This window comes from Ochotona curzoniae, unplaced genomic scaffold (genome assembly GCF_017591425.1).
Source record: "Ochotona curzoniae isolate NIBS_2020 unplaced genomic scaffold, NIBS_Ocur_1.0 contig_4917, whole genome shotgun sequence".
Taxonomy (NCBI): domain Eukaryota; kingdom Metazoa; phylum Chordata; class Mammalia; order Lagomorpha; family Ochotonidae; genus Ochotona; species Ochotona curzoniae.
The window spans coordinates 15,208-39,101 of NW_024466421.1; the positions used below are offsets into that span (position 1 = coordinate 15,208).

The following is a 23,894-nucleotide window of genomic DNA, read 5'->3' on the forward strand; positions in this document are numbered from 1 at the left end:
CCCAGCCAGGGTGTATTCTTACAGCTCCCCAACTGAGCCTATTCCCAGCTCCAGATTACGTGCATGGCAGTGGTTGCTCTGACTCAGCTTGGCAATAGCCCCTCTCCTGTCTCAGCTTTTGCTTTTATTGCTGTGGTCTAGTATCCCTGGCTCATGCAGACCCATCGGCGTAAGAGCCTAGCTAGGCATGACCTGTGCTCCATCCTGCTTTCTGTTCTTCTTTGTGAGGTTTGCTTGGCCCTGCGCGGTTTGCCGCCTTCCAGCTGCCTCCTGGCCCACCCCACATTCTATTTTAGGGTGCACCTTCAGGTGCTGCTGCCTTGACCTGCCCAGACTGTTGTCAGTTCCTGTACCCATAAGTGATGGCAGGTTCCATGGTCACACCTAGCTCAGTCCATAACCACTTCAACTTGTGAGCTAACCAGCAGGACTTGTATTTCCACAGGGTTGGGCCCACACTTCCCCCACAGAATCTACCCCTGTACCTGGTTTTCTCGTGTGTGGTTAGTGTCCTGAACCTGCCAAGTGTGACCCATCCCCTATTCCACCACTCAGTCAGTGATGCTCTATGCTAACAGCCCATTGCAGGATTCTCATATGGGCTGGTGAATGAATCTGGCCCAAATAGGACTTATGGACTCTCATCTCCAAACCACTAGGTCTCACTCCCCAGGCTTGTAAGCAAGTTCCATGACTCCATCTCTTGGAATCACCCAGAATTCATTCCTCACCTACACTCACACTGGCCTTATCCATAGATGTTCCTAAGCAGCAATTACATACCCTAAAAACCCCAGAGCTTACCGCTGGGTGTCCAGCAGGCAGAGCCTTGCGCCAAATAGGCTCATTGGCTCCCCAAAGCCTAGGACTCGGTCACTGTGTGGCAGCAATGACCTTGGCCTGAGTCCCCAGCATTGAGTCTGACCTGGCTCAGGCACTCCCTGCAGCTGCCATGCTGTAGAGGGCTGCTTTCGCCCTAACCCCACAGCCGAACCAGCCTAGCCTAATTTCAGTTGTAGTCATTGGAGGAGTGAAGCAGTGGATGGAAGCTCTTTCCTCCTCCTTTACTATTTAACATGAATATATATTGGTGTATTTATATGATAGTGTATGGTGAGACTAATGTTGTGGCAAGGCTGGGAAAAGCACTGCCTGTGAAGCCAGCATCACATACAGGCAATCAGTTTGTGCTTTGGTATTCCATTTCCGATTCAGCTTCTTGCAATGACATGGAAAATGCCATGGAAGATGGGTCAAGTATCTGGGCCCCTGCCACCCAGGAGGAAGACCAGAATGGATTACCTAGCTTGGGCTTCAGCCAGCCCTGCCTGCTGTACTCTTTTGTGGGTAGTGGACCAGCACCTGGAAGATCTCTCTTCTACTGTCTTCTCTCTCTGTAAACTATGAATTCCAAAATACATTTTAAAAAACTTAAAGAAAAAAATGTATATGGGAAAGGGTTCCTGGATCCTTGGATTAAATACTCTGGAAGTTCAAGTACTGGTGATGTCAAGGCAAGAATTAGAGCTCCAGATCTGACAGATAGGTACTCTGGCCTCAACCGCAGAGTGGCATGTACACAACAGGCACAAACCCTAAGAGCTGTCCCTGACTCTGTGCAACCTCGTGCACTGCACTAGGCACTTCGCAGGCAAGTTTGACAACAATTCTACAAGACAACGGCACCACCTGTATTTCAACAGCGGTGCAGGAGTAAGGCGACTCACAGGGGCCCAGGTCTGCTGACTGGAATTCCAGATCTGCAGTGAGAGACACTATACCATAACCAGCAGGCTTCTTCTGCAACAAAGAGGAACGTGCAGGAGAGCAGCTAGAGTCACAAGCACTCAGTAAAGTCCCTCAAGGTCACAGGCAGCAAACAGTTACACGGATTCTATTTGCAAATAAATAACACAACTTTGTTTTGCCCTTTCCGAGTGAGAGCTTCACGTAGGATCGTGAGGGCACCTTGCTCTCCTCGTGCCAGCTTCGGCAGAAGCTGCCTCAGAGCTGTCGTGGTGATGCAGCTAACTCAGGCTAGGGTCTCAAAGAGCAGTTTCCACACCAATCTCAGAAGGGTCACCACTGCGAGTTAGCAGGCTGACTACAAAACCTCCTCCAAGAGAAACTTGGGTTTCCGTAACAAAATATGGACCAGAGGACAATCTTGCTGAAATACTCCTAGCTGACGAAGGCAAGGAAGAAACTGCTGTTGTGAGCCAGAGACCCCCGGGGGGCACTGCTTCTTCCAGGGCCTTGAGGTCCGACAGCAACGCCTGGCACTGGGGCGGGGCTTCCTGAGAGCTGAACGAAGGCCTCAACATTCTCTTGGCTACAAGGTCAGCACACAAAGCAGCCTCCTCCTTATTCCTCTTAGAACACTGCTTCTTTGGGGCAATATGACAGCTGGTATTGGACGATGTGTACAGTCACAAGACATTGAAGCTTGGATGCACTGGCCTGGTCTCTCACCTTCTGGTTTAGGGGCCTTCTTACAACATACTGACATATGTCATCTTCTTTAGAGAGACTGAAAACTTGATGCATTCCGCAGGGTCCTTCAGTCCCAGGTCACGAGGCCCTGTGCTATAAACATCAATCCAGGAATATCTTACTCTCCTTTTTTTTTTTTGAAATAATATAATCAAGTGGACAATATTCATCGACAATGCAGCCCTGCACAGATCCGCTTTTCTCTAGGCCCCTGGCTCTGTACTGTGAATGTGTCTTCCTTAGTAGCAGGCTGACCTGGGTCAAGGCACCTTTCTTCATGGGAAAGTCCTGTTTGTCATTTCCACCACAGATCTGGACGGCATAGCCTTTCTACTCCAGTGTTGGCAGCAACTTGTGTGGCCCTGGAAGTTTCCGTCCAATGTGCACTGAATAGTTTCAGCCAGCACTTGTAGGCAAGGAGATGTAGAGCTTTACCTTGACTGTGCTTAGCACTGACCACACAGCTAAGCTCACACACTTCCGTTCTAGACCTTTTTGTAATCTAAAATCCACCAAGCAGCCCCAAGTATATTATTTTCTGGAACAATTCATCAATATTCACATTATTACAAATTGAAACAAATACTAAAATTCATGTTTTTAAAATATTATCATGTTAGTCCTCCCTGCACTCCAAAGCCGCTGGAGAAGAATGGCCTCTTTCTCTGTGTGCATTTCTGCTGTATCATTTCTCCTTTCTTTTCCAGATTGACTCATTTACTGGAAAGGCAGAATAAGACAGAGATCAATTGTTTTCCACCTGGTAGGTTATTCCCCAAATGGCCACGATGGCAGGTGCTGGGCCAGGCCAAAGCCAGGAGCCAGATCTCCATCCTGGACTAAGTGCCTGGTCCATTGTCCCCTGCCATCTCAGGCATATAGCACATTAAAGGGAAAGAAACTGCAGGTCAAGCAATGGGGATTCAGACTGCTATCACCAGTAGTGGCACGAGCCACCTGGCCCGGTGTCACCTCTTGACAGGAGGTGGCCGGTTCTCTCGTCTGCTTCTGCAGTTGGCTGGAATGTCCATCCCAGTGGAGCACACGAAGAGAACTCTGCCTCACGCAGTGCTGGTACTGGAACAGGAGGAGGGATGAGTACTTCAAGAGGACTTTCGGGTACAACTGCAGAGTGTCTGTTGATACTACAGCCAACACTCAGCACACCGAAGCTCCTTCAGGCAAACTGCAGGCGGAACCTGACACTAATAAAGCACGCCGCTCTTTTCTGCGTTTTGAATCATCTTCCACCCAGGAGTAATTGTGGGGCTCTAAGCTGTTGTTCACCGAGATCTTGATAATGTTGACACATCACAATGTTCAACAGGTATGTTTTAAAAATCACACTTGTTCACCATTTATTCTCATTTTTGTTTGAAAACTAAAATTATCACGGGCAGCAAGCAGAAGCACTTTTTTTCTTGAAGTGACAACATCGTTTTTTTCTTGAAAAAATGTCAAGTCCGCAACTCAGAATGTAATGTTAGTTGGTCTTTCAAGAAAAAACCAACCCACCCACCCAGCCAACAAAATGACAGGCCGTAGCTCTGCTGGCTGGCACGGATAGTCACTGCACCTTTTCCAGGCGCTGTGTACTGCCACCCTGGGCAACTCTGCCGAGGCCACCTAAGATGGCATCAAAGACACCAAGGATTCGTTCCCTGACCTCTGGAAAGAGATCGTGCGCACCACATTTTCGTATCAGTTTCACTGGCCATCTTGTAAAGACCCATTCCCGAGTCTGCGCAGGCTCCACCTGTGGGTATGACACAGGGGTTGCCACAAGCAAGGTCAAGTGAATAAAGGCTGGTAGACCAAGCGTGTAGTCCAGCTTGTGACCCTGGCCATGCCTGGGTCTGAGGCGGTGCTCACGCCCAGCACTCAGCACAGAGTGGAGCTGCAGAGGGACAGTCCACCACGGAGAAGGCAACTTTCAGTGCCAGAGATGAGCTATGTGCACATGAGCCTGAGGGCACCCGGGCTCCAAAGGGCTTCCCAGGACAGCAAGCTAAACAGATGCAGAGGCACAATGCACAGGAGCCTCCTATGCAGGCTTGTCTCTGGCCAACTTTCCCAAAGACTGCCAGTATAAGAATGAAACGGCTACAAATATGAAGAAATCTGTCAATGCTTTTAGCTATAACTCTTCTGCCATTAAGTAGTATAGTTAAACTTCAAATTTTGAAATGTAAATGGGAGAAAAATATTTCCTTTAAAAAAATTAGTCTGTGGGCCCGGCGGCGTGGACTAGTGGCTAAAGTTCTTGCCTTGAATGAGCCGGGATCCCATATGGGCGCCCATTCTAATCCCAGCAACCCCGTTTCCCATCCAGCTCCCTGCTTCTGGCCTGGGAAAGCAGTCAAGGACAGCCCAAAGCCTGGGGACTGTGTACCCGCATGGGAGACCTGGAAGAAGCTCCTGGCTCCTGGCTTTGGATCGGCACAGCTCTGGCTATTATGGCCACTTAGGGAGTGAATCATCGGATAGAAGATCTTCCTCTCTGTCTCTCCTCCTTTCTATATATCTGACTTTGCAATAGAAATAAATATTAAAAGAAAAATTAGACTGTGTTAAACATTTTCTTAACGGTATACAAAATCTACCTACAAGTCTGATACACAACTTGAATTTAAGAAATCTAAGTGGAATTTATCTATTCTAAGGAATTGCCAGAAGAATGTGAAAATTTCCAAGGATCTGTAAGCTGTGCATGTCATAGGGCAGAACAAAATCTCAGAAGCAGCAGAATCCTCCCGGCGAAGCTGCTGACTATCCCGACAGGAGAACACTGGTTCGGACACGGGCCACGCCCACAATGTCAGGAAACACCTCAATAGTGGAAGGATGGCTTAAGGAGTGTTCACGAAGGACTACCCACTGTAATACTAGTGGGGAAATCCCAGAGCTTAGGGAACTGTTCCATAAAACAAAAAAAATGAAAAGCAGGAGACTCATTTCAGATGCGTTGCACTCTGAGATTTCTGCCTGGCAGCGACCCAACACTTGGTGCACCTGTCTATGATCATCACGGTTTTCTAATGATTAGAAATTATTAAAACTGTTATTCTGGGGATTGCCAAAGTTTGCCTTGAAGGGCCAATTACAAGAAATATTAAAGTATGTGGCCATACTGCCCATCACAACCACTCCACTCGTGCGGAGAGAAACCAGTCAGGCGTGATGCATAAATGGATGGGCATGGCTGTGCCCCAACCAAACTTGCAGGTAACAAAAACGCCTGCTGGCCTATCTTAAACAAGTATACCACAGTGCACAGCAGAATAATCTCTGGCTATTCAAAGAGCCTCAGAATGTATACTGTGCAAACCTCTCTAAAAAATAAAGATATTATTACTTGAAAAATTAATCAGAAATCATCTTTGTACTTTAAAAATCAAATAGCTCAGAAAAAGCAACAAAAAAAAGCCTCACCAACTCTGCCTTTAAAAGGAGAATTAGCAAACCCCAACAGCTCATACTATGGAAAACTGCTTAGATGGACAACGCTGCTGGCTGCTCTGCGCGACTGGGCACTCCTCGTCATGCAGTGTGCCTCGCTAAGGCACCAGGGAGCTGCTGCAGAATGAACTGCTGAGGGGGCACGAGCAGTGCCACCATGTGACTGAGGAACGCGAGGTCTGGCGCAGGCAGGGACCTGACCCACTCAGACTGTCAACAGCAGGATCCCATAGGAACTAGCTCCTAAGTGTTGGCTTTAAGATCTGAGAAATACATGTTCCTCCTTCCTATACTGAATTGCCATGCAGGCAACAGAGCAAACGGGAACTTGTTAACCCAACAGGGAGGGTCAGGAGCACTGGGAGGAGAGGCTCCTGTATTTATTGGTGGATAACTAAGGATTTGTTACTAAACCAAGAATGACAGAACTGTCCTGCTTTTCTCCCAGCAGATGAGGTGACCCCTGTGGACAGGGCTGGAGCAGGCACTCTTTGCCTCTACACTTCTGAGGAACTGTGCTAATCCACGCAGCTCATTCTCAGTGCACGGTGCACTTGCTGACACGCACTGCAAAGAGACATTTCAGTGCTGGGCATGGTCTGAGGTGGGCATCTGTAGTGGCTGCACTGTGGCTTGGGACTCTGACATCCCACATTGCAGTGCCTCATGCAGGTCTGCGCTCACCTGCTTCCAATCCAGCTTCCTGCTAACATGCACTCAAGTGCCAGCCGCACAGGTCAGCTCGGAGCTCCCGGCTCCTGGCTCTGGCTGGGCCCAAACCTAGCGGCTATGAGCATTTGAGAAGTGAATCCGTGAATAGAATATTTCCCTATGTTTCTCATTTTCAAATAAAAGAAAAATTTATTTAAATAGTATTTTCTAATGTTATTAAAAAAGAAAACAAAGTAAATAGTTGTCAAAGTTTAACACACTTTTAGCCAATAAGATGCTAAACAGCAATTACCCATTAACCACAAAAATCCCTACTCTATTAACTGCAGAAAACAGACCAAGAAATCTGTGTGCACCTTTTACTTCTGACAAGATGACACTCTTAGATACAGCAAAGAATAATGCGCTTCAGGATATTGCCACCCAAATTCCCAGCTTGAGTCTACCCCATGCAGTGGCAAGCCCGGGGGCAGGGAGGCCTCGGCCAGGCAGCCAGGGTCTGCCACGCTGCTGGCAGAGCTGCCCAAGGAAACCGCAGCAAGCACAACGTGCCCTTTTCTCCACACAAACCAGTCAGCTACAGACAAGACAGAGGGAGACAATGGACACAAACTTCTCAGAAACAAAACCAATATTAAAGGAATATGGTTAGTTGGAACTAGACCAATTTTAAATAGAGTCCTTGGCCCCTGTTTAATGTTTTAGTCCAGACTGCAGCATCGGGGACTTTCACACTACAACAAAACTCCCCTAGGCCTGCAGGTAAAAAGGAACAGAAGAGCATGCTATGATCTCGTCTAATCCCATCGCCCTGCTCACCGCAGCTTCCACTGGAAACCCAACTTGGGAAAAACGAGCAGACAGGAAACAAGCTGGTGTTATACCCACCACCCCGAGAAACCTGGCAACTGACTTCCTCCTCACGGAAGCCAGTGCCACACCCATAAGCCTCCCAGGTTGCTAACAATGACTCCCCAACGCCCAGAAACTCCCCAGGTTAGTAACAAGTGATTCCCATACGGGGCTGGGCCCTGGGCTACCTTGGGTGGTGCTTCGTCTGCCCCTCCGGAGTCCCAGGACACCGTGGCCTGTCTTCTGGACTCCATCCTCATGCGTTCCTCTTGTTGAGCCTTCTCCTCCTCCAGTACTGTGCTAGAGAGACAACACATTGATTTAAGGGGACGTGATGACCACGAGCGCGCTCATCTGATCCCCCACGACGCATCGCGGTGAGCCAACAGCGATGGCAGCAATAAAGCAAGGGTCCTGCACGCCCAGGGAAACAGCTTAGGTTCCTAACTCTTCACATAAGATGATTCTAGAACATTACTGATTCAAAACGGCGAACCCCTTCAAAGCATAAAGGTAAGAAAAAGACAGCTCGTGAGAAGAAGACAAGTCAGGAAGAAATGCAGGACAGGCCACGGAGAAACGGCTTCTGCGAACACCCTTGCCCTGAGCAAGCCCAAACAGCACTCTGCAAGCATTCTCATGTCCGAGGACAAATTCCTCACATGAACACAGGCAGCTCCCACAGACCGTGACCACACCAACTCACTACGCAAGGCATTAGGAATTTGGCCAATCGTCTCCCTAAAGTGCTCAACCCAATCTCCCCACTGACTTTCAGTTTCACCAGTACTTTATCTGCTCAACAAAGACCGACACACAGGCACTCCCAGTGCTCCCTGAAGCACCACCTGCCAGTGATGCTGGGCTAAGTGACAAGGCTACTCACCCCACTTGGAGGCTACCCCAAGTCCCGCAGAGCCGTGGCCTCCGCTGCCTCCTCAATGCCTGCTAGGCGGCCTCTCAGTCTTGGCGCTCTGCCACTCCAGACTCAGGCAGCTGGAGCGGGACTCTGCTGGTTTCCCACTCCCTGCGGATTCCCCAGGGCTTCACAGGCTGTAGGTCTTGGCAAGCTTTATCCTAACATGGCCACAGGTCTTCCTTTGTGCCCGCAACGCCACGGTTTTAATCCTGCCGTTCTGAGTCCCTGGCCCTTGTGTAGAGCGTGGTAACTAACCGCCCCGAATTACTCAGGAAAGAGTGACATCAGCTGCTCAGGCTTTCTAATCTGGGAATTTGCTCAACTGTTTAAAAAGACAGTCCTGCCTGCTGGGGCTGCAGCACTGCTTCACACACCACCACTGCGCACGCAGTCACCTTCCTCCTCAGGAAGAGATGCCATTCATGCCTGAGCTGCCCTGAGTCAGCGAGCCATCACCAGAGGGGAGGATTTCAGTCTTTCCTGAAGGCGGGGAATGCTTTCCTTAAGCACTGATCATGCCAACAGTTTCCACCCCACCAAGACTGGAGTTTCTTTCTCGTTTCACCTAGAAGATCGAAGCTCAGCAAACACCAAGAAGCTCTAACCACGTGCCAGGCCCAGCAGTGCTGGCAGGCTAGGAGAGCCTGGCTCTGCACACTGCCCCAGCCAGGCTCATGCAGCCAGCCTGGCTCTGCACACTGCCCCAGCCAGGCTCACCCAGCCAGCCTTGCTCTGCACACTGCCCCAGCCAGGCTCACGCAGCCTGGCTCTGCACACTGCCCCAGCCAGGCTCACCCAGCCAGCCTTGCTCTGCACACTGCCCCGGCCAGGCTCACCCAGCCAGCCTTGCTCTGCACACTGCCCCGGCCAGGCTCACCCAGCCAGCCTTGCTCTGCACACTGCCCCAGCCAGGCTCACCCAGCCAGCCCTGCTCTGCACACTGCCCCAGCCAGGCTCACGCAGCCTGGCTCTGCACACTGCCCCAGCCAGGCTCACCCAGCCTGGATGTTAAAGGATTTTTAACATTTCTTTGAAAGGCATAGTCACAGAGGGAGACAGAGAACCTTTCATCAGCAGGTTCACTCCCTAAACGCCCACAATGCATTGCCAGTAGCTTAACTCCCAGTGCTACAATGGTGACCTTGTATTAACAAAACAGAGTATTTTCTCTAGCACTACTGACTTTCCAATAATAATAAAAAAAATTTTTTTAAACATTCATTTATCTTTATTTGAAAGGCAGATTTTACAGAGCAGAGAGGGAAGGTCTTCCATCTGCCGGTTCACTGCCTTAAATGGCTGCAATGGCCAGAACCCAGCTCACCCGAAGCCAGCAGCATCCCCCAGTCTCCCACGTGGGTGCAGGGCCCAAGGCCTTGGGCCATCCTCCACTGCGTTCCCAGGCCAAGAGCAGGGTTAGCAGTGGGACATTGGGAACACAACCTGACACCCTTATGAGATACTGGGACCACCATACTGTGCCACCACGTGACCCCACTTTCCAAGAATCTGCAAACTTTCTGTTTGGTACAAGAGGACGTAAGTCTTTGTACTGAACAGGATAGGTACCGAGATGGAAGTCGCTCAGCCTGGGTTGTTCTGGCCCAGCGAAAGCCAGGAGGAGGAGGTCCAGCAGGCTGCAGCCGGGCCAGCCCAGACTGCACGTGTGGCACACGGCCGAAGCACAGAGACCTGTCTGCTCCCCAACCACTTTTGGTGTGGAAACGAGGACCTTACATTTCAGTTTTCCTTATGCACTCAAATTCTTGACTCCGTGTTTTTGCCACAGACAACTCCAGGCCTCACTCACAAAGTGGGGTACCTACCTGACCACCTTTCTCAGTTTGTTGTCAAAGAGTAGAATGAAAAGTGAACAAACTGTATCAATAATCAGGACACCCAAAAGCTTTTAGAAACAAAGATTATTACAAATTTCCCATCAAATAATATCCTTTATAGTAACTATCACTTGCAAGATGGGCTGTAAATATTTTAAATAATCTAAACTACAATTTGAGCCTGAGGTGTAACACAGAAAGCTGCCTTGTTGGAAATCTTTCATCACCCACGGAAACGCCAGAGCGACACTAACCCTCAAGTCTGCGGAACATGGCCGCGCGGCGTTGATGCCATCAACACGTACTAAGCCGCACCTGCAGGAACGGCAGCAGAGGTGGGTAAGAGGGAACCATCTTCAACTAGGTGCCCACCACTTGCCAGAGCAAAGTTGGGAAGGTACACTTAACTCCCAGGTTATAAAATAACAGGTCAACCTGTGCCTACAAAGGCTACTGAAGGAGTTAAAAAAACCTACATGCTTGCTTCAACTCATGCATTTGCACATACATAACTGTCCTTGTTGATTAAGTTTGCTTTTAAAGATTTAGTTTATTTGAGAGGCAGATTTACAGAGAAGGAGAAGGAAGGAGAGGCGAGACGAGAGCGTGCAATAATTTTCATCTGTGGCTCCCACCCCTGCCAGAGCCGCGCAGGTCTGAAGGGAGGAGTCTGGAGCTTCCACCAGTCTCCCACACGGGTGCAGAGAACCAAGGACGTCAGCCCTCCGCTGCTGCTTGTCTAGGCACATTAGCAGGGAGCAGAGTCAAAGTGGAACAGCCAGGACTCAAATCTGTGTCCACATGTAATACTGGCACTTTCAGTGGAGGCTTAACCAATTATGCCATGGCACTGGCCCTGTTAATTTTATTTGGAAGGCAGAGAGGGACAAGCTCCTAGCCACTGGCTTACTCCCCCCACACCTGCAATGTCTGAGTCAGGGCCAGGCCAAGGCCAGGGGCCTGAATTCTGCAATCTCTCCCACGGAGGGCAGAGACCCAAGCCCCTGAGCAGCCAGCTGCTGTCTCCCAGGGTGAGTCCACAAGAAGCTGCATTGCAAGTTGAACAGCCAGGGCTCTAATCAGAACTGCTCTGACGCTCACTGAGACCCAACCGCTGCCCAGCTTTCATGTCACTGAGGCTCATAAAGGCGGGACGAGAACAAGAGGACGGTCCCCCAGCTGTATGGCAAGGTGTGATCAAGGTCCAGCTACTTCAGTGCAGTTTCACACTCTCCCCGGATGTGCCTGTGCACTGTCGTGTGCCCTTGTGAGGTGGTCTGTATAAATAATGGGGTCAGCTTTCTTGCATTGCCCATTATGGTCATGAAATTATAGTGGTCCATCTTTTTTCTTTATCTGTTTTTTTTAAAAGATTTATTATTTTTATTATTATTATTTTTTATTGGAAAGGCGGATATACAGAGAAGAGAGACAGAGAGGAAGATCTTCCATCCGATGATTCACTCCCCAAGTGAGCGCAACGGCTGATGCTATGCCGATCCAAAGCCAGGAGCCTCTTCCGGGTCTCCCACACGGGTGCAGGGTCCCAAAGCTTTGGGCCGTCCTCGACTGCTTTCCAGTGCCACAGGCAGGGAGCTGGAAGGAAAGCGGGGCCACTGGGATAGAACTGGTGCCCCTATGGGATCCCGGGTGTGCAAGGCGAGGACCTTAACCACTTGCGCCACCGTGCCGGGCCCATTTTATCTGTTTTTTAAAATGCCGACTCCACATGTTCTTGTGAGCTCTGGACTCAGCTGGAGCTGGTCTCCAGCACCCAGCAATCCTCTTTCCCCACTTCAACACACATCTTAACCGCTTTGCCAAGACACAACCCTTAGCTCTGCTTTACAAAATGAGTGACTCATCTTCTCCTCGTTTCTTGCATCCTTGTCTGTCACCTTCTTCCTGCGTGTGCAGGGAGGGGCTCCGTATGTGATGTCCACTGCCTCCCGCAATGGCTCTCCTGACCTGGAGAGTATTTATCTGGGCAACACTTACTGTGTTCCAAGTGCCAAGTTTCTGCAGTGCTCCCTGACAATCCCAACCCAACAGAAGCTGAGTTAACTTGCTTCTTTAAATATTCCCCAAACTGACTCCTGCTAACTTGATTTTAACATCTGTAAGATATACAGAGAATGTGTTCTGCCTTTGCTTCCCACTGGGCTTGCAGCTGTTACCTGATGGTCTATTTCACCAGCTCATGTGCAATACATGGACTCTGGCTTGTCAAATGCTTTGATAAATGACCAGTGGGGGAATGAGCGAAGCCACATCAGTGAGGTTCACTGGCAAGGGCAGAGCACATTATCAAGCTTCCTGTCCTCCCCTGAGGCCCAACAGGAAATGCCTACAGGCTGCTTCTGCAAGATGACCACGAGGTGGGAGGGGAGAGTCCAGTCGGAAGCCTTAGACAGAGTCCGTTCCAGGGCCCTTTTCCCAATCATCTGATTCTTAAACAGTCAATCTGGGGTATACATTTCCTAACATCTTATGTTTTAAACAACAAAACTTCTTAACAATTGAGGGAGAAGGGCAATCAAGAAAAACTTTTTCTTCTATTACTTTAAATGAAGAAAATACAGATAAGCCATGAGAAGACTAAGTGGAACATATTTGAGGCAATGGAAACTGAATTAAACAGGTCCCACTGAATTAAACAGGTCCCACTAGGCAATTTATGGCTCCACCTGTGGTGCCTCCTTCACTTCCCACCCAGCTCCCTGCTTGTGGCTTGGGAAAGCAGCAGAGGATGGCCCAGGTCCTTGGGCTCTGCACCCGGCACAGGTCTCCTAGAAGCAGCTCCTGTCTCCCATCTTAAGACAAGACCAGCTTGGTTACTGTGGCCACTTAAGGAATAAATCAGCAGGTGTAAGATCTTTCTCTCTCTCCCTACCGTCTTTCTTTTCTCTCTCTCTCTTTTTAAAACTCTGACCACGGGTAAAATAAAGAAATCATTTTAAAAAAGTATTTACTTGAAAGGCAGAGTGAATGTTTGTGTGTGAAAGAAAGGGTGAGCGAGCTTTGCCTACTGGTTTTCTCAAATGACTGCCACAAGGGGCCAGAGCTAGACTGATGTCAGGAAGTCCATGAGTGGCAGAGGTCCAGGCACGTGGGCAAGCTTGCAATGACCTCCTTGAACACAGGCACAGAGCTGCACTGGAAACAGAGCAACTGGAAGCACAGTGCCCAGGTCTTGTGCCCGGCAGCACACTGCTCCCACGCCGTGTCCGCAGCAGGCCTGGTGCAGTGCTGGGCATGAGGCAGTCACTGCTGCACTCAGTCACTTGTTTCTGACCTGCTGAATGTACTGACTGGACCTTTCTGGCTGGCCATCATCTCACCCTGGCCTGCTCAGACACAGGAGGGATGCTGATGGCAGAAGTGGGTCTCAGACAACACAAGAACTGAGAAAGCCAGTTCCCGTGGCCTCAGTATTTCATTCTCATACCAAAAATAGCATGTCAAAATGCCGCTGAGAAACCCCAAGTAGCCAAGACCAGAAATAACTTATCAAGTCTGTGTTCACAGCGGGGAGGTTAGTGCAGAGCTGGGGGAGAGGGCGAGGGCTGAGGGAGTGAGCTCAGCTCCCCCAGCTGCTCCCGAGGCCAGAGCAGCAACAGGGACGCACATAGGCCAGGGAGGTCAGATTGAAGCATAGTTTCCCAAAGGCAACTATTTTTAACAGCAACACATTTGCTAAAAATGAAATGAAATAAAATAAATGAAAAATGAAGTAACTTTGAGCTAAAAGCAAAAGCTCTTAGCTCCCTAGTTTGGATTGGCAAGAAGCTCTCATGGTTTTGCCTAAAAGGGTGTTTACAAGTCTCCTACTTGCAAATAGTTGAACAATAAAAGTAAGCGATGCCAATTAATAAACACCAGCACATTTTAATAATTATGCCTTTGCATTTGCTTAGTCTAAGAATGATTAAGAGGGAATACTCAAGAGGAGAAAAGATTACGAGTTTTTAATTTTATTTTATACTTCTGCTACTAAAGAAAGTCATCCCAACAAGAAATTTCCAGGAAAGGGAAGTGAGACTTCGAAGAGGGCTCACAGCAAGTGCTGTGAGCCTGGTCCTCACTTGTCCTGAGCTGCACCGACAGTTGCATTTAGTCTCCCTGCTGGAGAAACATGATATGATTTCACATATAAGGCATTTGACGGCGAGCAAAAAAGTGGTCTATGAGAGTCCTTGTTCTCCGTGCGGAGCCAAGACAAAAACAAGTCTGCAACCAAACGCAGCTTCTGGGCTGAGCAGAGCCGCCGCAGCGAGCGCTCGCTGCACTCACTCCAGCTGGCCCAGCACGAAGACGGAAGCCACGTCTCCGCCGAGCTGTGCGATCACCAGAGAGCCCGCTCATGTCAGTGTTTCTTCATTCATAAAGAAGTGAGTCTGCTGTCCACGCCACTTCAGCAGGCACTCTACAAAGGAGTCTCTCCTTTGAAATACACATTTTTTCTTTCAAATATAGTTTTCTCTAATCTGAAAAAACGTTCTTTGTAAAAGCAATTGGACTTCAATTATCTAAACAAACAGATAAAAGTTGGACACAAAATCAGTGTGGGTTTTTAGTTACTTAGGCTGGTACAGAAAATATCCAGGAGGGAGAGGAGGGACAAAAAAAATTAAGGGGGAAGGGCTTGTTTTTGCTCGTTCATGGGAATACCAGCTTGGAAACACGATCTCTCATAATCACCAACATTGCTTCACCACAAAGGAATGAAACTGACCTTTTAACAAAAACCCCGGTGTCTGTGCAGAAAACAAGCCTGGAGCTTGAGAGCAGGCTGGCATGGCATCTGCAGGACGGAATGGGCTGCAGAGTGAATGTCGCCATGACCGCAGTCATGGGGCACACCCTGCCCTGGGTCTCGCACCGCGCAGCAGGCTGGGCACACAGAACTCCTGTTTCCTCTACTGATTATCATCTCAAATGGCATGGAATAAAGCATTTTTCCTTGCTTGCTATATTATTCACCTCAAAATTATTTTTAGAAATGTCAAATTCTTACTTTGAACTGGTTTTGTCTCTGGAATATCTGCACAGCTCCGGCGTGGCCAAGCCTCTTGCAGAGAAAAGCGGTCAGCTTTGGGTTCAAGACACAGCTAAAAAAAAGCCGTCAGACTCTGAGGGCGCGGACAGAGCATGGCTGTGCCATGGCCGGGGCTTGCTGCGTCACGTGGGAGCCACAAAGTGGCGCAGTGCGGGTGCAGCCAAAGACTTTGAAGACAGTGTGTGCAACCACAGCTGGATGACCGTGGGGTGTGTATAACCCAGGGACACTTGGGAGGGCATGCCTCATGGTAATGCCAGGAGCAGGCAGGCGGTACAGCAGCTGAAGTGCCACATGCTACCCTGGGATCCGCAGGCTCAAACACTCGGGTAGCTGTCACTCACACAGAGACCAGAATGAAATTCTAGAGTCCTGGGTAAATAAAGCCTGACTCAACTTGGGCTTTGTGGGCCTTTAGGAGGTGAATCTGTGCACAGAATCTCTTTCAACTTAAAGGGGAAAAAAAAAATTTGAACCTGTTCTGCTGAATAATGCAAATCCAGGGCAGCTCCAGGGCCAATAGAGCTGCTGTCCATAGCAGGGACAAGACGCAATCTGAAATCAGCCAGCTAAACACAACACTCCATGAAGTGTAACTAAGTAAGCCTGGAGTTTCCACACCTTACCAGTCACACTTTCAGGAAATTACTTTAAACAGATACGAAAGGAAACAAAATTTAAAACAGAATGACTATAAAGGAAACTTAGATAATAGGAATTAACATGCAGGCATTTTAAATAAGTTGTCAGAATCAAGGGTAACATTAAAACTGGAGTGGATAGAGAAACTGTGGTACATCTACTCAATGGAACATTACTCAGCCATTAAAAAGAATGAAATAAGGCCTGGCGCGGTGGCGCAAATGGTTAAGGTCCTCGCCTTGCACGCACAGGATCCCATATGGGTGCCAGTTCTATCCCAGCGGCCCCGCTTCCCTTCCAGCTCCCTGCCTGTGGCCCGGGAAAGCAGTCGAGGACAGCCCAAAGCTTTGGGACCCTGCACCCGCGTGGGAGACCCGGAAGAGGCTCCTGGCTTTGGATCGGCATAGCATCAGCCGTTGCGCTCACTTGGGGAGTGAATCATCGGATGGAAGATCTTCCTCTCTGTCTCTCCTCTCTGTATATCTGCCTTTCCAACAAAATAATAATAATAATAATAAAAAAATAATGAAATCCTACCATCTGTAACCAAATGCTCCCAACTCGAGACCATTATGCTCAGTAAGTCAATCCCAAAGGGACAGATATCATATGTTCTTGCATATAAGGCAACCTTTATGCAAAATATAAGATCAATAGCCCTTTTAATACTGCTTTTGTTATACTTTGACGTTTTTATTTTCATTCATTCAAAAGTTTTTTTTTTTAATTTTTATTAATTTCCTCACTGATGCATAGGTCACACAGTACCATTATTTGTTTCAAGAACGTTATTGATTTTTTTTTTCATTTCATTAGTGACACATTCAGTAGCATATTTAACTTTATGGTGCTTTTAATTTCTCTTTTCCTTCCTGCTGTTGATTTTGTATTGTGGCTTTTCATTGAAGACGATGTATAGTAACTGTGTAATGGAGACTGTCATATCCAGATGTGAGGATACAATGCAGCATGCATCTCTACTTCCAGATGACAGATGGACTCCCAGTGAAACATATCTGGACAATGGGATGCTGGACTTTTTCTGCCATTGTCCATGCCTACAATATCAGGATACAGTTAAACACAGAATGATGGGCTTATGACTGATTATAAAAGACTATACTACTGTAATAATACAGGGGAAATCAGTGGGGCGGGAGGACTTGGGAGGAGGGGAAAGGAAAGCCCAGAGACTATGGAATTGTAACATTAAAATAATAATAATAAAAAAGGGCAGATAGGAAAATGGCAGGAAATGTCAACAGAGAAACACAACACAAAAGACCAGATAAAAATTTTTTGTTGCAGTTTTTAGTTTTTTTAACTTTTAAAAAATTATTATTATCATTTTATGATACAGTTCAATAGGCCCTGGGATTTTCCTTACCCCCGGTCCAAATTCCCTTCCTCACCATGTTCAGTCCCCCTATATTATTACTATAGTATAGTTTTTCATGCACAGTCATGTGTCCATTGCGGGCATGGACAGTGGCAGAGAGTCCAGCATTCTATTGTCAAGATATAGTAAACAGTTTCACTGGGAGTCCATCTTTGTCAGGAAGTAGAGATGCATACTGCATTGTATCCTCACATCTGGATATGACAGTCTCCATTAAACAGTTACTATACATCCCCTTAAATGAAAAACCACAATACAAAATCAACAGCAGGAAGGAAAAGAGAAATTAAAAATGCCATGAAATAACAAGCTACTGAATGACTGATATGTCACTGAAGAAATGAAAAAGAAAATCAAGAACCTTCTTGAAGAAAATGATGCTACTGTATGATCTATGAGTCAGTGAAGAATTTAAGAAGTGTTTTGAAGAGATGAAACTAAATTTTAAAAAAAGTAACGATCCATGAGATATAGTTTCCACTGATCTTTGTTGGTGAGATATGTCTCCTGTAGGCAACAAATAGATTCTTTTTTAAAAGATTTATTTATTTTTAAAAATTTTTAGTTGCAAAGTCAGATATACAGAGAGGAGGAGACAGAGAGGAAGATCTTCTGTTCACTGATTCACTCCCCAAATGACCACATAGGCCGGAGCTGCGCTGATCCAAAGCCAGGAGCCAGCAGCTCTTCTGGGTCTCCCATGTGGTTGCAGGGTCCCAAGGCCCTAGGCTGTCCTCCACTGCTTTCTTAAGCTACAATCAGAGAGCTGGATGGGAAGCAGGGCCACCGGGATGAGAAATGGTGCCTATATGGGATCCCAGCGTGTACAAGGCGAGGACTTTAGCTGCTATACAACTGTGCTGGTCCCGGGTTTTGTTTTTAATCCAGTCTACTAATCTATGACATTTGATTGATGAGTTAAAGCCATTTACATTCAGGGTTAATACGTATGGGTGATAATTTGGTCCTGTCATGTAAGAAATGGGTTGTTCATTGATTTAGTCTTCTGTTATTTTACAGGGATGTTCTTTGCATTTGCCTTTGGTTTTGGTAGGTGCTATTCTTTTTCTCTGTCAAGAGAACATCTTTAAGTATCATTTGTAGGGCAGGTTTGGAAGAGCATATTCTTTCAACTTTTCTTTACTGTGGAAGAATTTTCTTTCATTTTCAAAGACAAAGGAAAGTTTTGCCGGGTGCATTATCCTGGGCCGACAATTTTTTGCTTTTAGAATCTGGACTACATCACTCAATCCTCTTCTGGGCTGCAGTTCCTGTGAGAGCTCTTCTGTGAATTTAACAGGCATTCCTTTATATGTTGACTGATTTTTTTCACCTGCCCATTTAAGGATATTTTCCTTATTTTTGACTGAAGAGCGCTTGATTTGGATGGAAATTCTAAAACTAAAACATAGTATCCTGGGGCCAGTGCAGTGGCACAGCAAGCTAATTCTCCGTCAACTGTGTTGGCAGCCTATATGAATGCTGGCTTCAATCCCAGCTACTCCACTTCTGATTCAGCTTCCTGCTTGTGGTGTGGGAAAGCAGTAGAGAATGGCTCAAGTCCTCAGGCCCCTGAACTCATGTGGGAGACCAAGAAGAAGCTCCTAGCGCCTGGCTTCAGGTCACCTCAACAATGGCTGCTGTGTCCATTTGGGGAGCAAGGCAGTGAAATGACGTGCAAGTTAAGAAATAAATCCTCCCCCCCACAAAAACCCTACATATAGTATCCGAGATACAATTTCCATAGAACAGGAATGACCAGTAGGTTGGAGACTTCATACGAGCAAACATAAGGATAAATAAGCAAACATTACCCAGAAATGGGTGTTCACCCCAATTGTTACAATATTCGACTCTCACACTGGAATAAATGGACTCAATGTTAGCTTCAGCTCCTAGGCTGAGACCAACAGGGTGGGAGATGAGAGAATGAGACTGGCATCTTTCATCCGCTGGCTCCCTAGTCAGGTCTCTGTGCAGGCTTCCCATGTGGAGGGCAGAGGCCCTGGTACGTGGGCAGCTCCCACAACCTTGTGCAGAAGCATTCGTAGAGAGCTGGATGGAAAGTGCAATAATGAAGACTTCTACCAGGACGAAGCATAACCTGCAAGCCACAACTCCAGGCAGGTCACTGTAATCTCAGGAGGGGACTGCAAATGACCAGGGAAATATCCATGAATCACTTTGATAAAGAACGTTTATAGATTCAAATTCAAAAAAATCAAAGGATGATTAGTATAAAGAAAAATCACATCTAAGCATGTCCTACTTAAGACAGAATATAACATGGCTGCTAGAGGCAAGAAGGCAAGAGCAGTGGTGTGAGTATTGGTCATCTCCGATTTGAAATAACAGGACAGAAGAAAACAAGGCATGCTCAGATCTTAGAAACAAGATCCTTTACTGCTGAAATGCAAATGTGGGGGGCTGGCACCTTGGCACACGAGGCTAAGCTGCCACCTGTGGTGCCTGGCAAGCTCTGGCTCATGTCCCAGTTGCTCCATTTCTGATACAGCATTCTGCTTATGGCCTGGGAAAGCAGCGGGAAGACAGCTCAGGTCCTGGGCCACTGCACCCATGCGGAACACACTGTTGGAAGCACTCACTGTACGTTGTTACAACTGCTGTGGAGAGCTGGCAGCATCCGATAAAGCTAAAACTGCACACACTCTCCAACTTGCAAAAATTCACTCAACAGAAACAGCTGTCTATGAGGCTCACTAAAAGATACTCTTATTTTTAAAAGGTAATATCCTTTTTAAAAGATTTCCTTTTTAAATTTAAAATGCCTCTGAAAGAGGCAGGGGAAGAGACTGATTGTCCACTTGCCAGTTCATTCTTCAAACGGCCGCAATGGCTGGAGGCAAGCCTATCAGCAGACAGGAGCCTCTCCCAGCGCTCCCAGGTACGTGCAGGGGCCCTACACATGGGCCATCTCCCACTGCTTTCCAGGATGTGTGAGGAGCCAGGACTCAAACAGGAGATGCCAGCGTCAAATGTCAATCCTGAAGGGTGATAGTCCTGATGCAGCCAAAGCAGAGTTTTAACTCCTACCTACAAAGGACAAGGTGAACTGTAACATCTTCTCAACCGCTGCATATCACAGCGCTGAGGATGGATTCTGCCTGCGTGTGTAGCACCGACGACTCCCCAGTCTGCTGGAGGAGTTATGGTGAGCCACATGCATAGGCACAGAATGCCTGAACCTACTCAAAACAGGTCAGACCACTCCAGGGTCGGGACAGCAGTGACCCCTGGAGGACGAGCAGAGACAGGGCAGTTGCTGGCTTGCGGGTGTTTCCTTGACCTGGTTACTGGTTAGATGTTACATCTAATATGTGAAAATTCACTGAATATTTCAATTTAGTGATATATGCCACAAAATCAAAACTGATAATTTTGTTTTATGTTACTGTAATTAATTTAAAAAGATTTAGGAAATTTAACTTAGATGTTTCCCTAAATTGAGATCAAAACTAACATTCTGTGGCCGGTGTCACATTGCGGAAGTAAAGGCACCAGCTGCAGTGCTGGCAATCTGTGTCGTGGCTGGCTTAGGTCCCCACTGCGCCACCTGTGACGCAGAGCAACAGATGTCAGCCCAGGTGTTGGGCCCTTCTCCAGGAGTCTCAGAACAACTCCAGCTCCTGGCTTCGGCCTGGTCCGGCCCCGGCCGCTGCAGCTGTTCAGGGAAGGAATCGGCAGGTGGAAGACCAACTGATCTCTCTCCCTAATTTGATCTTTCAAATAAATGTTCCCTTTTGATCTTTCAAACTAATACTCCCTTTTATTTTTTTACTGTGGCACAAACACTGCAGAGGCAAGCACAACACTGCTGGCACAGCGTTTGAAGGTAAGCTCCAAAAGAGCAAACCACGAAAGCTATTCTCTTGACGTGGTACTAACAAAGCACTGACAAAAGCTGACCAGGGTTAAATGACTTCTCATTCAAAAACTACTACTGCATTCTTAATAACCTGCCAGCACACAAATGCTACAGCATCTGTATTATTAGACCGCCCACAGCCGATCACTTACACTATTCCTACACAGGAAGATTCTACACTTGGTGCTCAGCCATCCACTAGATGAAGCTCCTCCTACTGGGCCACGAACTCGTGCCGACGAACAGGAAACAGGATGTGAGGAAGACAGGCTCTTTGAGTCACACGAATCAACTCATCAAAGTGTGACCAAAGTAACTTTCCTATGATTTTACCTTACAAGTTTCATCCTGAAAGTCACTTTCTCACTAATGCAGCAAGAATCTGGAGTCCGGCTGCAGGTGAGTGGGATCCAGGATGACCTGAGTCCATCTGCAGTGTTTTCTTTTAGGAAAGAAGATGGGATTTGGGAAATGTTTTTAAATACTATGATATGCATACGGGTATACGATTTATTATTTATTAAGTCCTGACTACACTATAAATCTTGAAAAGACATCTTTAATTCTGCACAAATTATTATAGTGCTGTTTCATTGGCCTATGTGGTGGTCACCGTATGAAATGTCCGATTCGAAGTAGAACAAGGCGGAACACCTGTGCTAAACGCACAAAGGAGCCACAGCACAAGGGCACAGGTCCATTGCAAACTAGTCATCACTAACAGGCAACGTGTCTGGGACAGATAGTGTTTGCCGGGAATTTGCCTGAATGCAATAATCCCGAGACCAATGAGGAAATGAGCGTGGGCGCACCAAGCCACGAGTCCAGAGTCAGGCCGACCCTAGCCGGGCCCTGAAGAGCAGAGGGCAACTCCAGCCCTTGGGGAGTTTCCTTCTAGTAGGGCTGAGATACGCTAGACTGGGATCTCCTCAGGGCAAGAAAGGCGGGTCAGGCAGCTCGGCCCAGGGACTGACACGGGCTTGATGGGTGCAGGTGCTCTACAGGGTCGTCCAGCTGAACTGAAAGGGGGAGCAGCCCGAGGGAGACCAAAAGAATACAGAGCTGGAACGGCTCTGGTGGAGGCAGGGCAGCCAGAAGTCACAGGAAAGCCAGGTGTGGAAGCAGCTAAGACGGGTGGACTTACACAGAGCAGACGGGCCCTCCAGGCTCAGGGCCCGCAGCACAGCCAGTCAAAGGGCCGGCATGGGGGCAGCAGGTGTAACGGCCACACTGGGAACCCTTACCCAAATATGAAGAGCGACAGAATCAGTTGGAATTGTTTTGAGCAGAGAATTTTCCCACAGTGATGTTCCCAAAAGCTGCCTGAGTGAGCTCTGCCAGACAGCTGGGAGAAGGGGGACCCCCACTTGCAATGAAGGAAAGGCCCCCTCTAACTTGCAGGAGGTGGGGAGCGACAGCTGAGCTTTTCCCATGAGGATGATGTTGGGCTGGAAAGCTGGAACACACACAGCTTGGGGCTTGGGACTTGTGCGACAAGGGAAGGACTAAGCTTGAGCGAGACAGTGGAGGCACACGGCCGGAGGAATGGCTAAGACAGCCCAGCAGGAAGACTAGCAAGAGGAGGTGAAGACAAAGTTTGGCTTAGACTGCGTAACAGTGGAGGAAAAGCAAGTCAGTGAGGGGAAGGAGGTCAGAGGGAACAAAGATCAAGGCAGGACAATTAAAAACCAGTAAGAGCAAAACAAGAGAAACTGTTCAAAAAAACTACCTATAATAGTAAGTGGTTACATCATTAAGCTTTATGAGAATTAGTTAAGTTAGATTCTCAACTTGAAAGAAACAGAGAAGAGGTGGGATGGCTGTCTGGATAGAAATACTTGCACCCCATCCTGGGAGAAGGCAGACTGGCATTCTGCAGGGCCCTGGGGAGTGAAGCCAGGGGCCCAGCGCTGGCTGGGCACACAGCCTTGCTCCCAGGGCATCCCAGACATCTCAGTCTCCTCCTCCTCCTCCACGCTGGGGCAGGGATTAGGCTGCTCTGAAGCCTAGCTCAGATCAAAAATGTCTGCAGACTGCATGACCCTTAGGCTTCTGCCCACCTCGCCTCTTCCCTGTAGGCTGACCTGCTGCAAGATGTGCGGTGGCCAGAGCCTAGAGCTCCAGCTGAGAAGGCGGGTCTGGACAGGCTTGCAGGATCTTACAGATCCTGAGACTTGCAACAAGCCTAGGCAATAACCTAGGCAACAAACCAAAATCACACAAAATGAGGGAAGTACCCAAATCTGCAAATACAGGCTGACCCTTAACATTGTTTCTAAAGTCAAGTTCCTCATGCCCGTGTGCCACACTCAACATACTACTCAGACAAAGATTAGGGCTCAGTGTGGACCTCAATTCAATTTAGCTCAAACGCTAACTCAGCACTCATGGTGACTGGTCCTAAGCGGGGCAGTGAGTATGCAGGGACAGCTGCCAGGAGCTCCAGGTCCTGGGCGGGGCAGCGAGTGTGCAGGGACAGCTGCCAGGAGCTCCAGGTTCTAGTGCCAACCTCTCTGAGGATGCTTACTGGGTGTTGGTAGCCCCCAGGGAATGGGGAGCTGGTAAAACTTTGGGGTCTAACAGTGCTGAGCACAAAGCCAGCCACAGAACGGCATCTGAACAGAGACCAGATGTCTAAAACGCAGTCATGGAACTGGAGGTAGGGTTGGTCGGGA

General features: G+C 48.0%; 1 protein-coding gene across 19 annotated transcripts in view; it reads right to left on the reverse strand.

Moving 5' to 3' along the window:
* LOC121161895 (focal adhesion kinase 1-like) overlaps positions 1-23,894 on the reverse strand; it is a 206,462-nt gene that overhangs the window by 11,026 nt on the left and 171,542 nt on the right. For all 19 annotated transcript variants that reach the window (XM_040988561.1, XM_040988562.1, XM_040988560.1 and 16 more), the window contains one exon: positions 7,665-7,776. In XM_040988561.1, coding sequence (XP_040844495.1) covers positions 7,665-7,776 — 112 coding nt within the window. The remainder of the gene's footprint in view (positions 1-7,664; positions 7,777-23,894) is intronic.